Below are 18,853 nucleotides of genomic sequence, written 5' to 3' on the forward strand. Positions count from 1 at the left end.
AACATCTTTACTTCCTGTCTTTCTTAATATCAGTTGGTTATAGTCATAAAGAAAAAAATTCCAAATTTTTTCACTTTGAACTTTTATGCTACAACATAAGTATTTTTGTTACTCAAAGTTGCAGTATCATCAGGAGACCTGAACACAAGAATTACTTTAAAACATAGTAACAATAATAAAGAAAATAAAAGACTTTAACTTTTAGAAAGTGGTTGCATTCTTCCTAGGCAGAATGAATAGGGAAATCCATGTGTCAAATGCAAAATAATAAGCCAAGTTCCTTGCATAAAATTAAAAAAAAATAAAGCAGGAACAGAAAAAAGAAAAAAAAAGCCCAATACTCATAGGCTGCATTTTCTCACTGATGTTATCTAAGGTGGAAAACAGGGTTATTATTCATTATTCAGTAGAGTAACCATAGAGAAGGTTACTTTATAAAGACATGGCATAGACATGGCATCAATATTAAAGTATCCCTAAAGTGTACTTTTACAATAATATAGGCCAGGCATGGTGGCTCATCCCTGTAATCCCCCCACTTTGGGAGACTGAGGCAGGAGGGTCTCTTGAGCCTGGGAGTTCAAGACCAGCATGGGCAACATAGAGAGATGCCAACTCTACCAAAAATAAAATAAATTTAAAAATGAGCCGAGTAGTTCATGCCACATGCCTGTGGTCCCAGCTACTCAGGAGGCTGAAGTGGGAGAATGGTTTGAGCCCAGGAGGTTGAGGCTAGGGTGAATTGTGATTACACCACTGCCATCCACCCTGGCCTACAGAGTAAGACCCTGTCTCAAGAGTAAATAAATAAATAAATAAAATAAGAATATAAATTCAATGTAAAGTATTTTATATTGCTTTTTAAAATAAACATTTATTTAAATTATTCATTATTTCACTATTTCATTATTTCATTCACAATTTCACTATTTTCTGGGACCAACTAGTTAAAAATTTTACTATTTGATACCCATGATATTAGACCTAATCTTTATACTTAAACAGAGAATATTTCTAACTAGGAGAAAAAAAAAAAAATCAAATAATTGGTTAAGCCAATTTGCATTTCTATGGTCAAGTATAATCCTTTATAGTTTAAGACAGTATGTCTTCATAACAATTGATCTATTGATTAAAACTTAGAGTCAACCATAGACACTTCAGGCATATAATTAAAAAAACTGATAAAATGTCCAGTAAACTTTCATTACAAGTAATTTCAATTAATGTAAAACACTCATGCACAATAGACAAATAAATGCTCTTAATACAAGTTAATAAAGGTTTATTATTAAATGTTTAAATCAGTAACATTTTTCTCTGCTGAGGACATTAGATAGTGTTTAGTCTTGAGTTACAGGGTATTCAACGTTTAAAATAAAATTTAATTTAGATTACATTATCTTTAAAAATATAGGAGTGATTATATTCTAGGAACAATCCAAGATTGAGCTATCTTAAAAATGGAAGTATGTTACAATAAATTTAAATTTGGCCATTTATCTGTATCTTTTTTTCCCTATTTCTGTTCTTCATTAACACATACATTTACCTACTTACTTTAAATTTTGTCAATGCCACATGCAGAATCGGTAACAGGCCAACATTTAAAGGCAGGAAGCCCTAATATTTTTCTACTGACTTGTCCTATGTTTCAGCACAGAAACCTTTAGTTACATCTGTGAATATGGAGAACTGTAGCATTTTCTAGATAGTTCAGGTGGGGAAAAATCCTGCAACCAATCATTAGAATGGGGATTTATGGCACAGCTATGTGATCCAGAATGATTGCCAATATGGATCCAATTCACAGCAGTACTTTCAATTTGTCAGTTTAAACAATCAAGACTGCAATTTAGGACTCTACATTTATTATCCATATAATTTGTTGATATCATTTTATTGTAGAAATGAGTACAGATTAAAATTATTAAAGATGTAAAGACAATTGTGGTAACTAGATACAAATTTTAAGGATATAAAAGGATACAGTCTGAGTCTGGTTTTTTCTAGCATAATGTAAATTGAGAAACAGAAAAATTTGTGTTTCTTTGAACATACATCAAATCTGAAGATTAGAAAAGGCATCAAGTCAGTCTAGAACAGTGCCTATGCAAAGTAGGTGCTCAAACTTATTGCAAGTTAATATCAAATTTAACTAAATAAAATATGCATGATAAAAGATTAGGAAACTTCTACATTTTGACCTTAGAATACAAGTTTTATTTTAAGGATATTAGATTATTTTGGAGCACTATGAGAGAAAATTAAGGTTTATATTCTAATTATTAATATATTTTAAAATAAATCACTGTTTTAAAAGAAGAATATTTTGAAATGCAACGTTTCTAAGATCCAATTAACTTTAACAGATATGTTTATGTTTGTAAAATGTAGCCTTACACATACTTTAACTGGATTAGAAAATGTGGCACAGTATCACACCATGAATACTATGCAGCCATAAAAAAGGATGAGTTTGTGTCCTTTGTAGGGACATGGATGCAGCTGGAAACCCATCATTCTCAGCAAACTATCGCAAGAACAGAAAACCAAACACCGCAGTATTCTCACTCATAGGTGGGGAAAATGAACAATGAGATCACTTGGGACTCGGAAGGGGAAACATCACACACTGGTGGCCTATCATGGGGAGGGGGAGGGGAAGTGATTGCGTTGGGAGTTATACCTGATGTAAATGACGAGGTTGATGGGTGCTACGAGTGATGGGTGCAGCACAACAACATGCACAAGTAATCAATATGTAACAAACCCCACACGTTATTGCACCATGTACCCTATAACTTAAAGTATATAATATATAATTAATAAAAGAAATATATTAAGATGCCAGCTGGGAATGTGGTCATGCCTATAATTCCTAGCACTTTTGGGAGGCCATGGTGGAGTTGGATCACTTGTCAGGGAGTTCCAGACCAGCGCTGGGCCAACATGGTGAAACCTCATCTGACTAAAATACCACAAATTAGCAGGCGTCGTGGTACGTTGCCTGTAATCCCAGCAACTGGGAGGCTAAGGCAGGAGAAATCACTGGAACCCCCAGGGAGGCAGGGTTGCAGTGAGTGGATATTATTGCCATTGCACTACTGCCTGGGCAACAGAGCGAGGACTCCATCTCAAAAAATATATACTATATATATAAAATATTTATATATATCATATATATATTATAAACATATATTTTTATATATAAATATATATGATTTTTTTATTATAAATATAATATAAAATTATATACTATATATTTTATCTCTAAATACTTTCTATATTTATTTATAATATATAAATATATAATTATAATATATACATATATAATATATATTTAATACATATATTGATATATATTATATACATAAATATATCCATTACTACAATTTCCAAAAGTTACTTTGGCATTTTATATATATAAATATATATAATATATAATGTAATAAATATATATTTATATATAAAACATTTATATATTTATATTTATATTTATTTATATGTATAAATTTATGCATAATATATATATTTTTATATATATTAAAATGCCAAAGTAACTTTTGGGAATTGTAGTAATGGATATTACAGGAATAATTCAGCATTAGCCCAGAAGAGTTTCTTAATCTTGTTATTTACCATTAAAATATATTTCACCACATTTAATCTTGGGCCTAGCTTCTGAATTGGTCTTGTAATTAAGGCAAATACATAAACATACACATGCCATCATTTGAGCTTTTCCTTTCCAGAAATATCTTTTATTGAAAACACATGATGTCATCTTTTCCTCCTATCTGACCTGAATTTTGCATATAATGTCACATCTTTAGTTTGCTTATAATGACAAAGACATCAAAACCATGGAAATTATTTACAAAATCATAAATGTAACCAGGTAGGCAAAAAATGATTTAGATACTAGACATCAGCATATTTGAATAGATTCTAGAAAGAGCAACTACTAGGGTCCTGATGGGGAGGCTTTGGATAAAAAAGCAGAAGTAAAAAAGAATAAAGGATTATGGCATATTGCTCAGGCATGTCTGGGGTTCATGGAGCACTGTGTAGGGGTAATGGAAAATGGGTTGCAGCTTGATAGTTGGATAAAAATAGAAATTTGCCAAAAGGAATATGACATAAGGGGCTCAGAAAGGTATTAAGAAAAAACTATACTTGGCTTTGTATCAGTTTCTTGCCTTTCTCTCAAGACTGTATCCATCCCAGCTCATTCAATAAAAATTAATGAATTCATTTGTGCAGCAATTTCTCAATGTTATAAGTCTTTCTTTCTGAATATTATAAGAAAATTGGGTTGTCTAAAGTAATAACTCCATTGGCTATTATTTTTTAAACGTATGAAACAAAACTTAAAATAACTAACAATATGTGTTGTTTTTTACTTACTTTATAAACTGTTCCAAAAGCACCTGAGCCAAGGACTTTTACCCTCTTCAACTCAGTTTCTTTCAAAATACGAAGTTGAGCTTGATTGGGTGCTGTGCCACTGGGAGTTAAAGGTTCCACCAACTGCAAAGCGGAAGGAAGAAGGTTATACTTTCAATCCAATAGTCAGTCCTCTCTCTCTCTCTCTCTCTCTCTCTCTCTCTGGTTCTCTTTCTCACAAAGCAAAAACACACAAACATAGTTTGCCTTGACACCCAATACCTTTGTAATATGCACCACTCACCATTCACTGACACATTTATGCATTCTTTCAGACCCTGTCCTTTCTCTTCTCCTGCTCTTTGTCAGAGCAAACACAAGTAACAAATGTGTGCCTACCTTGAGGCATACTAGGCTACGAGATTTGACGCATTAAAAAAAGGAAATGCTGCCTTCTTAGAGCTTAAAACATACCTGGGAAGCCAGGACAAATATGTCAGAGGAGAGGGGGAAAAAAGCACTATGCCAAAACTCTAGGACAGTGCTGTTAAAACTTTAATGTACATCTGAATTACCTCAAGTTCTTGTTAAATATAGGTCCTGGTTCAGCAGGTCTGGAGTAGACCTGAAATGCCTGCATTTGCATAGAACTCTAAGGGATGCCCAGGTACCGTGGTGATCCTCGAACACATTTTTAAGTACCAAGGCCCAAGTGTACCTGTTAGATCAATAGTTCTACAATTCTATGATTTGATTCTGGATCATAAGTGAATGCTATGAAATGCAAGGAATCAAACTACTACTGGGGAATGAGCCTCACTAGTTTTGTCTTCCTAAAAAATGTACACTTTAAAATCAAGTATTGAGATGTCTGAGTCTTGAGATAATGAAATTGGGTTGACATTGGGAGGGCCACTGTGAAAAGCAGCTTGGGCACAGCAAGAGGGAGAAGGAGGAAGAAATACAGCAGAATACAACAGGGAGTGGGACAGGTCAGAAGGGTGAAAGTAGGGTGGGAAACCTACCTAATCATGGGGTGGGCTGGGTGTGGTCAAAGTAGTAAAATTAGGCTGATAGTTTTAGATATCATCATTGCTATGTGATTCATTTGGGGGAATGAATGAGAAGGGGCAAAGTATTGCATGCGTGCCAATCACTGGCATATGTGAGAAAAAGAAAATGTACGTCTAAGAGAGGCTCTGGATACCAAAAAGCCTGTATCCTATGTTAAAATTTTAGGTTTTATCTATGTATGAGTAAAAGGGCAAGTGCAAGAAATGGGAGTTTCTTTGTCTTTTTAAAGTTAAATTAAGGAACTAAACTGTACAAACAGTCTCTTTTTTTTTCCAGCATAATAATCAAAGGCTACTACTACTCAAATTGTCTTGAACTCACCACAGTATTTCAAAATATCTGTTTACAAAGCTAAGTGCACTGCAGCCCTGCAGCTTGGTTATGAATTACCATGCTTCCGTGAAAATCATGGCCTACTTAATTAGTGGAAGATTCTTGAGGGAAGGTAAGTGTAGCTAAAGCAAGAATTTTAGGAAGAATGTAATCAAAACTTACCAATAAACTTAGGTTATCTTCAAACTTTAATTGTGAGTCTGACAACTCATCTTCAATTTCATTTTCAAATTTAAGTTATATAAATGTATATTTGATAACATAGAACTGCATTCAAGTCACATTTTAAAATCTCAAAAGAATCACTAAATTATTTGAAAATTTCAAAATGATTGCTCAACTGAGTTCCTTTCATTTGAAGGCAACTCAACCATACAGAAATCGTTGGGTAGATTTTGATACATATGCTATATGTATAATAAATAACTCATGAATCATTTTAAAAAATCACCAACATGGCATAAGTATACACATGTAACAAACCTGCACGTTATGCACATGTACCCTAGAACTTAAAGTATAATAAAAAAAAAAAAAAAGAAAAATTAAAAAAAAAATCATATACAAAAGTCACATAAAATCACACAATACTGGGAGGGGGCTTCAGCATCTTGGATGAGATATATTTAAAATATACATTGTGTATATGCTTTGGCATATACCATGCAATAGTTTCATATTTTGAAAACTTTACAATTCTACCTCACCTTTTTAGCCTTCTTTTTCTTGAGTATCATTTAATATATTTCAGAAAAACATGTTTCTGTGTCATTTAATATATTTTACAGACACATGGGTTTAAAGTCGGAAGTTTATATGACAGTGTTGCCACTCACAGGAAGCAATTTGTCCTTCCTAGACCTTTGTTTCTTGTCTGTGAAATAGGTATAGCAATAATTACCTTAGAAACTTGAGAAAGGATGAAATGAGATAACATATGTGGAAAATTCTAGAATGTTGCCTGGCATATTGCAGGCACTAAATCTGTTACTCTTCAAGGGATGAGATCATGTCTCATTAATACATTTTTGAATCACACCATCTACCAAAGCATCAAGGTTACAGTGCATCTCAGTAAGCATGTGTGGAAAAAATATGTTTTCTAGTTTTATGCATGTAACATAAAAAAGACAATCTGGAGCAAAATGATTTGAGGAACGTGTACCAACTTTAAGTGTATGGAAACAATATATCAAGATTCAATAAATGTTCACTTCTGAGGCAGATTTCTAGCTTTAGTATTTAAAGATTTAAATTGACCCTCTTAAAATTCCCCTTTATTTAAAAGATGGTAGAAAATCATAGTTATTTTCTTTTACTAAGAAAAAAATAGGAATTCTACAACTATCTAACCACCAAATTTAAAATAATTTAGTCTTAAAGAATAATTTTCTATAAAAACAGAACCTGCTTATAAAACCAATAAGTGTGTGTTTAGTAAGGAAATGGCAGTTTGAAGGACATTCTTATAAAGCACTGCATTATAAAAACAAACCAAGATAAAGCAACACAACTCTTTTCATGGCAATGAGCCTTCCCTGTGTGTGATTAAGGGAATTTCTCTTCCATTATGCAGTCACCTAAATGTGCACTGCTATTCCAAGCTTTCAATTCCTTTCCAACTCTAGTTTACAATACTTCACTTCTCAGAATTCTCTCACCAACTGCCTCAAGCTGACCATGAGATAGAATTCTCTCTGCCTCCAGTATCCTAGCTAAATTGCAAACATTCATAGCACAAAGCACATGTCTCATGTCCAAATTTTCATTCACATGTGCAAGATTAACAGTAATCAAATTGCTCTTCCATAAGCTTCCAGCTAAAGTAGGAATCACTATTAGATTTTCCCATGTATGTAATTGACTACCTTTGCTTGAACATGTCTGTTCATGAGAGAGCTCATCCCAATTGCAGATAACTTTAATCCTTAGAAAGTGTTTTCATAGAAGAAGCTGTAAGGTAGTCTCCAGAAACTTTCACAGGATACTTCTATCTAGATTTGATTTCTGGGTAAAGAGCTAGAATTTAATTCATTATCAGTATGCAAAATGTGTGAGTGAATTAAAATTCCCATTCCTCCCATTCCTGTCAGTGTTCAAAGGAAAAGTCAAATTGTCAGACTGACAATGAGAAAAACAACGAACGTTGGATAAGCTTATCTCAGAACAGAATTGCTCTGAATTGTTTAGATAGGCACAAATGTGTGTATCAGGAGAGAGGTAGGATGGAAGTTGAGAAGGGTCTGGTAATGCATAGTCTTCTGTAATTATTTTTTCCCCGTATCCTGTACCACGAAAACTATCTGATTTTGTGCTAGAGAACTCAGTGTAGCAATATAAAAGACATTATAATCATTTATGAGTAATTTACATACTCACAATAACCACCATGCATATTATTAAATGCATCCCATAAATTGTGTTGTAAGTTCTGTGTGATTACAACACTAAGCTTTATCCTGTAAGTTTAGTCTTTCACTGCTGGCATAATGAGATCATTGACTACCAATTTAATGATCCTAATTAAAACATGCATTCCTTGTCTGTTTAGTTTTGTTCTGAAACAGAAAGATTCTCTCTCTTTCTAACATTTTTCTAGATCTGTCATTGAGATGTTTTCGATGCAGATATTTTCTAGATCTGCTGCTATTTAGATATCCCCTGTCTAGAGCTTGCTAATGGAATCCCCCCAACCACACACACAAAATAACAGATACTTTCCCCAATACAATAATTTTGTTGACTACTTCCATCTATCCCCTTGAAGCCTTGACTATTTTTACGATATAATCTGATTTTTCACAAGCTTTGTTTAACGGACTATAAAACAAAAATTTAATTAGGACATTGAACAGAATTTTACTTGGATTAAATAACTGAACATCATCTAAACCTTCTAAACCTGATGCAAATCCCCAAACACATGAAGAGAAGAAATAAATACTTCACCTCTGTTTCCAAGAATCTTCTCAAGGCTCTTTTCTTTTTGATGCTCTTCCTTCTAACATAAACAGCAAATGTCAGACCAACAATGACCAGAATGAAGAGCCCACCAATTACTCCAGCTGCAATCAGGGGAGTTCTGACAACCAGAATGAGAAAAAAACAAAACAAAACAAAAGTATGAAGAGAGAGAAGACAGAGGAAGAGAAAAGAGCAGTTGTACAAGACATTATCCACATTTCACAAATCTAGTCGTTTAGATGAAATGCAAATATAAAAGTGCATTAGGTTTTGCTCTACCAAAACCTTTCTCATGGTAAAGACTATAGTTGTTTTTGTGTGTGTTTTACGAAGAATAAACCATGCACATACAACTCATCTTTGACGATGAATAGTCACAACATGCCATTTGATGAAAAAAACTTGCTAGCAGTATGAAAAACATATGCCAAAACATTGGTGCTGGCACATTTAATATTTTACTATTATATATGAATCAACAGGAAATACATTGTAATAATGTTGTGGTTTGTAATTTTATTTTCCGTATTTTCTCTGAAGCAGGCTTTCACAACAGTGGCACTACTGACATTTGAGGCTGAATACTAGCTTGTTGTCGCGAAGTGTTCTGTGCACTTTAGGATGTTTAGTAGCATTCCTGACTTCCATCCACGAGATAGTAGCACCCCCATCCTCTAGTCATGACGTCTCCAGACATTGCCAAAGGTCTGTCAACATCATCCCCAGTTAGGAAACACTGCTCTAATGCAAAAATGAGTGGTCTCAAGACATAGAAACCCCACGCCTCTGGAGTATAAGGGTACCAATACGAGAGTTATTATTGCCAAAAGTGCTGTTTGAAACTCTTATTGGGGTAACTCTGGTAGGAAAAAGGTCAGGAGAAGGATAAAGAATTGGTTCAGACATGTTTTCAGAATAACGACAAGAGTATTAGAATCAATAGTGTGTCTAAGCATCATATACTCATAAAAAAGGTTTGCACATGAAGCATTACGTGAAAAGTGGTGAACAGTACCAAAAAGGGATTAAGAAGAGATTGATTGGAAATCTTCATTCTTAAATGTTTTTGTAATGTATTGTTAGCAAAGATATAATTTTGAAACTGATCACTTCTTAGATAATTTTTTTCCTTGCTTAAACAGTAGTAGTTGTGATTTTTAACTTATTCTAGAGTAGAGCAGTATCTCTGAGGTTTCCGTGGTCAGAGTTCTTAATCATATGAGTTTTGTATACCATAGGAAATAATCTTGAGTGAAACACACAGGTGTTACCTAAAAAATATGTGACCATGAAGCCACAATGGGTATCAAAACTAAAAAAGAACTTCCTGCATGCTCATGCTTTCCATAATAAAGTATTTTATATCTTGTATTTATATTTTTAAAAGAAATTATACTACATTTTCTTAAAAAATACTTTCTCTTGCTAAATAAACTTCTGCTCAGAGATACATCAGAAATATTAATGGTGGATGATTCTTAATAAAATCTTGAAATTTTAAAAAGCTCATGAAAAAAATCTGTGTAACTTCTTCTATAAATGAAATCATGTCTTTTAAAGATTATGACTGCTATATTGTCATATAAAACTGCAGAAAAATCTAAAAAGGTAGTTCATCCTAAAGGTTATTTCCTGACAGCTCAAAGTACCATAGTATACCGAAATGTTGCTATAATTCAACTAGATTTTTCTAAATGGGATTTTCTGCAGATATAAAAATCTCTGCTGAGAAAATTAAACTATAGTATGGACAAAACTCATCATTGTGATATGTTTTGTTTGTGTAAGAACATATTTTGAGCATGCAAGTTAAATATGTATTTCAGGAAATATTTTGTGTTTCAACCAAAGGTGTAATTTTTAGTCCAAATGCTTAACATATCCCTGGAAACTCACTGTTATTGAAAGGGTTGTATTTTTGTCTTCTCAGTCCAATTTTTTATTGCAAAATATTTATGTATATTTGAGACTAGTGTCCAACATTTTGTCAACTGTAGATTCAGACCAACTCTAAACTTTCTCTGCTTATTTATTTTGCAAAATAATAGGTAGTATACATATTTATGTAAATATATATAAACGTCAATGTCGCTGTATATGAAAAGAAAATGCTCTATTTTGTTTTTTGTTTGTTTCTTTGTTTGCTTGTTGTTGTTATTTCTTAGGAACAAACTTCCAGGAGAAGAAAATAATACCTCTCTTTTATTTTATTTTGGTGGAGATCAATTGCAATATAATTACTATACAGGCAAGCAATGGGCAAAATAAGACATTCAAAAACTCAAGACAGTAATTTCTGTTTTTATAGTTAGAATTTACTTTCAGTATTTTCTCACAGCAATATTTTTGGTTTACTTGAATTTCTTTACTGTGTTCTTACCACTCTGCAGGAATGGTAGAGGTACAAACAACCTGAAGAAATAAAGTACTACAATTTCTGTACTTAAAAATCATACATAAGTGTTTTATTGAACATTTTAAGAGTGCACATTCTTCCTATTCCCACAGAATTTACTTTTGAAATATAAATCATTAACCACAAACAAGCAACCAGTGAAATTAAGAAGAGGGAATATTCCATAAGACAACTTGCAGGTTCTTTTTTATTCAGTGAGTGCCATGAAAAAGGTTTTGACATAGCTTAAGAAGACTTAATAGACATAGCAACTGGATAGAAAATGTAATCCTGGATTAGATCCTGGTTTGGACAAACCAGTTATAGAGTCTTTTTGGAAAACTTGAGAGATCTGAATATAAATTATATAGAAGATGAGAAGATAATTTGCTGCAACAGAAAGACGTGTACCATAAACTGAAAAGATTCGGTTTCCAAACAGTAGAATTTCAATATGAAAAAAATCTATGTTCATATATATCTACAAATATATCCTCAGATGCATAGATCTGGAATAATATAAAATAAAATACTAAATAGTCTCTGGGTAGTATAAATACAGTGTTCTTATTTTTACTAATTTGTATTCTCTAAATTTTATAATCTATTTATATTTCTTTTGAAATAAAAGTTTATTAAATTTAAGAAAAATGCAGAAAAAACAAATCATTGTCTAAAAGTTTAGTTTTGTTCTCTTTTTCTTGAATGTTTACTTTGCTTTTTTTTTAATTAAGATTTCATTTTGTTATTCCTTGTCCACGTTTACAATCTAAGTACTTTTGCATATATTTTCTATTCATTATAGTTTGATATGTCTGAGACGTTTAATTACTATTATGTTTCTTACATATGCTTCTTAACATTATGTACCATAAAACCAAGATAATCTGAAAAGTTAATACTATTTTCACATTTCCTACTCCTCTGAATTTTTACGATTCCTAGATATTTGTAAGTATAGGATAGATATCTTTTTTGTTTGTTTGTTTTTCCTGAGAGTTTACGCTTAGCTTCTTTTATGAGGACCCTTTGGGTAAAGAGGAAATAGCAACCTAACTTGCTCTTTAAATGGCTGTGCATCTCTCCTTGGTCTAATGATGATAATGGCTATTACCAACCAACCTGTTTCTGAGCTTGAATGTGATTTATTTTATTATTTTTTTTTAGATGGAGTCTCGTTCTGTCACCCAGGCTGGAGTGCAGTGGTGTGATCTCGGCTCACTGCAACCTCCACCTCCCAGGTTCAAGTGATTCTCCTGCCTCAGCTTCCCGAGTAGCTGGGACTACAGGCAACCGCCACCACACCCAACTAATTTTTGTAATATAAGTAGAGATGGGGTTTTACCCTAAAAGGATGTGATCAATTGATAGTTTACTTTATTCTGTGACTTGGAAATAGTATAATGAAACTGACATCCTCCCACTACTGAAGAAAGTAATCCCACAGGGATTCTGAATCACAAACGAACTTTGCTAATTTATTTAAAAGCATATGATTTGGTTTTCATAATTTCATTTAGAAGTTCAGAGACAATGGGCCGGGTGCGGTGGCTCAAGCCTGTAATCCCAGCACTTTGGGAGGCCGAGACGGGCGGATCACGAGGTCAGGAGATCGAGACCATCCTGGCTAACATGGTGNTGAGATTTTGGTGCACCCATCACTGGAACACTGTACACTATACCCAATGTGTAGTCTTTTATCCCTTGCCCCTCCCACCCTTTCCCTCAAGTCTCTAAAGTCCATTATATTATTCTTATGCCTTTGCATCCTCATAGCTTAGCTTCCACTTATGAGTGACAACAAGCAATGTTTGGTTTTCTGTTCCTGAGTGACTTCACTTAAAATAATGAACTTCAATTCCTTCAAGGTTGCTGTGAATGTTATTATTTCATTCCTTTTTATGGCTGAGTAGTTTTGTATGGTATATACACACACAGATACACACACACACACACATATATCATGTAGTATTTTACGGTGTGTATATATATATGTAGTAGTATTTCATGGTGTATATATATATGAATCTACATATATATATATATATATATATATATCAGAATATAAAATGTGAGAAGACCTTATTTTTAAAAACATCCAAATATTTTCTTCCATTGATCAGTTTTTTCTAGATATCAGACCACAAACAAAATGTAATAAAGTCAATATAATTTATGATTAAAACCCAAATGTTTTAAAAAACTATTTTGTTATACTCTTTCTATTTAATGTTATAAGGACTGGCTATCTTTTAAAAAAGAACAATAGTATTTTCTAAATTGGTAAAGCTGGTATTTTGATGAATATTGGAAAAAATGTTAATTCTATGATTCTACCATTTTTTTAAAGGTAAGACAAGTTCTTTGCTAAATAAAAGGTTTATTAAATTTTGAATATATGTGTATTTTCTTTACTTTTTTGAATACAGACTAATTTTCAACTAAAGATAAAAGAACCTGTAGTTCTATAAAACACTGATGGTATACTTCCAAATCATAGCATTGACTATGAATCAAAGACTTTCACTTTTAGAAGCTTGTAGGCTAAACTAAATCATTTGAAGACAGGTCTTCAGGATTTGTTGCATCAGACATAGACCTGCTTCACTGCTTATCTATGGGCACTAAAGGTTAAACTGAAAATACGTGCATGTATTTTTGTTTTAAAGTAAATAAGAAGGAAAAACAAAGACAGTCTAGTCAGATAAATGTAACAGGGATTTTTTTCTTTTTTTTTGTAAAATAAACTTTGCAAATTGCAAAACATGGTAAAATAGTATCTCCAACATTACTACCTTATGTTAATCTTTCAAATTCTGTATGACTTTTCCTTATTGTGGCAGAAAGATGCTTTGGAGCCAGGCAAATCTCTGTTTTAATCATATGTCTACTTCTAACCAATTGTGAGTTTACTGCCGCCATCAAATAGCTTAAATACACATAAATACATTCTTTACCTAAGCTAGTACAAAAAATAAATGCAGAAGGAAATTATATAGTCATGTTTACATTCATGATATCTAATGAATTCGCTTCAAGATCATTTCTAGTATTATCATTAAATCAAATACCTTTAAGTTTAGGAATTATGCATCCCACTTTGGCCAGGACGGTCTTAGTTTATGCCAGTCTAGTAATCAATAATGCCCCTTTTACTCTCTAAAGTGCCCCATGTGAGAAATAAATCAAATGTTTATCCTATATTTAGCCCAATCGAAAGGTATTTAGGATACCTTGAGTTAATAAGTATTTATCTGTATCTCTATATTAAAATGTGTATGTTGGGGTATGTGTGTATGTGTATATAGGATCAAAAAACACTTTAGTTTATCTTTATGAAAGGGAATAATTTCTATGAAATCTGACATTTTCATTTTTAGTAGATTATTTCCCATTGAAAATAAGTGCATTGCTAGTGACACTCTGTTGTGCCATAAAACCCATGAGTATGTGTAGGTGTGTGCATATATACACATTCATACGAAAGTGTCTTAGTTTTATTTTCAGCAAGTTTTACTTTCTGGGAAAGTAAATTAATTACTGCATTTTATGAATGTACATGTAACTTAAATGGATATTTCATAAACTAGGGTCAAATGTTATAATTCTCTATAAAGTTATGTTTCATTTAAAAAATATAACTAGTAACATTGGCCATCATCCTACATCCTATCGTTCTTCTGAAAATCTTACAGTGGCTATAGACAAAAGCATGAGTCTATCATTACCCAGAAGCCAAATGTATGCTCAGGGGTATATTCTGTTTTGTAAATTGTTCTTGCTGTAAGAAAAATATAGTTGATCAAAAACCTATTGACTCTCTATTAAAATAAAATTCTTATAATTCATTCATAATTACCAACTGAGACAAGGAATATAACTTTGAAAACAATAACATTTTCAATATTTTATTAATTATGTGTATAATTTAAACATAGTAAAGGTCTGTTTCCATAAGAGAAACACATGATTTGACAGCCATCAGATAGTCACAGGTTTTATAGCATACAGGGTGTCACTAGCAATGCACTTATTTTCAATGGGAAATAATCTAACAAAAATTAGAATGTCAGATTTTCTTAGAAATCATTCCCTTTCATAGAGGTAAACCAAAGGCTTTTTTGATCCTATAGACTACCTTTAAATTTAAATCATTTAGCTCGACTGAATGTGAACTTTCCATTCTAATAATTTCCAATACTTGTATATTTTATGATTAGAATTTAATTTTCACATACATTGTATAGTTTCACAATAACTATGTAACACGTATCTTATAAACTCCATACTAAACATAAGAAAATAGAAAAGATGCCTGGATAACATAAATAGTAATGCTAACATTTTATGTATTGGAGTCTCAAGTCCATTAAACTTTCAGCTATTATAATTTTCTCTTTCTAAAGATGATATATTTACACAAATATTTTTCAGGTATTTCTTCAATATCTATGCTCGATAGTAGAGAATACAAAATGCACATAAATTTATTTAGGGTTTTTTCACAGAACTTTTGACTTTATATTTAGTTATATCTTAATAGTTTACTTCTCTTTGGACTATCATTTTATCTGTATTGCTATATTCATTGTGATTTACTTTTATTAAATCCTCTGTATGCTTGGGTGTAAAATTTGTAAGTGACATTCTTCTTTTAGCTTCAGTGTGTTTTCTCAGTGAGAAAACAGTTAAAAGGTTTTTTTTTTTTTAAACTTAAATGGGATTTCCTTTAAGAAAGGAAAAGACAAGCAGTATCTATTATTACAGTGACAGCACCTATTGTACTGCTACTCTGTTCCACCTTCCCCAAAACAGTTCAGATTTGAAACAAGAGACCTTGAAACACCAGGAGACATTGAAATTCCCCAGAAGACATTTTAAGGGTTACTGCCTAGGGCAAGGAGAGCTACATTAAGGGAGTTCTTTTTCTCCTGCAAGTAGTGCTTATTCTGACACAGAATTCAACCTGCTTTATAAACGTGACACATCTTTTCTTTTTGAGCAAATGAAAGTGATCTTTCAGTTTTTAGTTGATGAGACCTGGGGGATTACACTAGGTCTCTGTCCTTTGATTAAGGCTCAGGATTCCTCTATTACATTTCAAATATGACCAAAACTTTAAGTGCTGAAGCAAACGAATCACAACGTACTGTCCTCCTTCCTAAGCAAATTTGAATGTTTTGTGACTCGCCTTTATGTGTTAAAAATCAATCTTTTTTTCAATATGTGAATGCAACATTTCATTCAATAACACAGTGTTGCAAACGTACTTCAGTAGAGCTATTGCCATTAAATGAATATGTAAATATAATCTGATTCTTTTATAGCTACATCAGCTTCTGAGAAAAAAATTCAAGTAGTTTCACAGCAAATCCTTCTCTTTACAGGTAACATCTACATGTATCCATGGGCTTTTGCTTGTTTTTTCAAATTTGGAGGAAGTACATAAACTTACACACTTGACTTTCCGGCAAACATTCTCATGTTAAGGACACCATCCTCAGAATATATATAATCTATCTAGGAATTTCTACACCCAGGGTTTTCTACGACTAAAGTGTTGAAAAAGAATTATGCCAGGGACAACTTTTCTTTTAACCGGGGTTTTAAGAGGTCAGATGAAGGTTTGATGCTTTTATTATTTTTTCCACAGTTTATACCTATTATACAATATCATATATCTATATACTATACTAATACGGTACCTTTATAATTGTTTATATACTATTATCTAGATAGAATATATATAAGGATCTGTTTAGTGACACAAACAGAATATTGTAAATATTTAATTACAAAACGAATTAACCATTAAGTATCACTGTGTCCTATTACTTACTCATTACATGGGCAAGGTAATATGAAGCAACAGAGCAAAAGATTTAAAAATCGAGGATTCAGTTCTTACGATTTCAGTTACATTACATACCAAAATTGTTTGGCATGATAAGGAATTTAAGTTTCATAATAGAGCAGAAAGTATTACATAAACACTGCTCTGTGAAGAAAAGTGGGAGAGGGATAAATTATGGCTGGCACCATTCTTGTTCCCATATTTAAAAAGTTTCCTTTGCCTTAAAATCTCCATTCATTCTATGCACTATAACTTCAGATACTTTGTTGCTAACAGAGAATATATTCTATGTATAAATTGCCTCTACCTTTATATGGGAGCATAAAACATACACGTTTGTGTCATGCTTATTGGGCACAACTACATAAGACAGATTTAGAGCAATCCCATTTTCAGAGGGTTTGCAAACTTTTTTTTTTTTTTTTTTTTTGAGAAGGAGTCTTACTCCGTTCCCCAGGCAGGAGTACAGTGGCGCCATCTCAGCTCACTGCAACCTCCACCTCCTGAGTTCAAGCGACTCTCCTGCCTCAGCCTCCCAAAGAGCTGAGATTACAGGCACCCGCCACCATGTCCAGCTAATTTTTGCATTTTTAGTAGAGACAGGGTTTCACCATGTTGGCCAGGCTGGTCTCAAACTCCTGACCTCGGGTGATCTGCCCACCTCGGCCTTCCAAAGTGCTGGGATTACAGCTGTGAACCATCAAGCCTGGCCTCGCAAACATTTTAAAATAATAGCCTGGTTTGTTTGTGTGTTTCCTTCATAGTCAATTCTGTATATAAAGCATTTTTGAATTTTTTTTTACTATACTTTAGATTCCCCAATCCTTGTTTTAGACTGAAAGAAAAAAATTTTAAAAATAAAATGCTAATAAAGAGGGAGTAAAGAAGTGTCTTTCTTGGGAAGTATCACTACTCTTTATTCAGATGATGTATTTTCTACTTACATTGGCCTGCTGGTCGCCTTTTTTCCTGCTGAGGAGACCTACGAGTGTGCATCGGGGAGTTAGTGGCCTTGATGCATACTGAAGATTTGGATGAAGTGAGATGGGAAAAGACTTTAAGAAGTGAATACAGTTGTGGGAAAAATACCAGGATTTTTGGACATCTATCTAGAGTCACTGGACATTTCTTGTGGGATTAATGAACAAAGTTCCTTTTACCAGATATTTTAAATGTGTTATGTGAAATAATTCTTCCAATATAATTGATTATTGATGTATGGTGAATCTGAAGTAGGCTATACAACTTGCCCACGGTCAGAAGCATTCTAACTGGATAGTCAAGCCTAGACTCTTAGTATATTTTTCTCTAAATCCTTTTTCCTTTAAATTATAATTATAAGGGCATATTAGGAAAATTATTCTGGCAGAAAGTTGTAAGATAGATAATCAGGAAAAGGAAAAGAGATGCGAGAAAATTAGTTTAGCTGACTGTTTTAAGACTCCTCATGAGTAACAGTGAAAGACAGATTAGGAAAGTTTAAAAGGAGATATGGTGAGAAAAATGTATTAACAGCAGCAAAACTGATTAAAAGTATAAACTTAACAGTGAAGAGAGAAAAGCAAGCATCAAAAATGACTAGACCCCCATGCCTAAGGGAATATATAAAGGCCCATGATGCCTTATAGGGACGTGCAGAAATCAGGAGAGAGACAATTAGAAGGGAGAAGTTTTTAATTATTTTTGATCCATGGATTTGAAGCGCTAAAGGGTATCTAAAATCTATATCATTCCATCCAACTTTTACAATTTCTGTATACATTTGTTGTTCTTTTAATTTCAAGACCCATACCTGTGTTGATTTTATTAATAGCTTCACATTTTAATTCAAGTGAATCACAGAC

At 32.8% G+C, this 18,853-nt stretch overlaps 1 protein-coding gene across 2 annotated transcripts in view; it reads right to left on the reverse strand.

Annotated features, from left to right (window-relative positions):
* The window catches only part of ERBB4 (erb-b2 receptor tyrosine kinase 4), a 1,212,321-nt gene that overhangs the window by 242,105 nt on the left and 951,363 nt on the right, over window positions 1–18,853 (reverse strand). For both annotated transcript variants that reach the window (XM_017855612.1, XM_017855621.1), the window contains exons 17-18: window positions 8,746–8,878; window positions 4,411–4,533 (exon numbers count right to left, since the gene is read on the reverse strand). In XM_017855612.1, the coding sequence (XP_017711101.1) occupies window positions 4,411–4,533; window positions 8,746–8,878 (256 nt within the window). The remainder of the gene's footprint in view (window positions 1–4,410; window positions 4,534–8,745; window positions 8,879–18,853) is intronic.

Source organism: Rhinopithecus bieti, unplaced genomic scaffold, assembly GCF_001698545.2.
Source record: "Rhinopithecus bieti isolate Rb0 unplaced genomic scaffold, ASM169854v2 scaffold_1070, whole genome shotgun sequence".
Taxonomy (NCBI): Eukaryota; Metazoa; Chordata; class Mammalia; order Primates; family Cercopithecidae; genus Rhinopithecus; species Rhinopithecus bieti.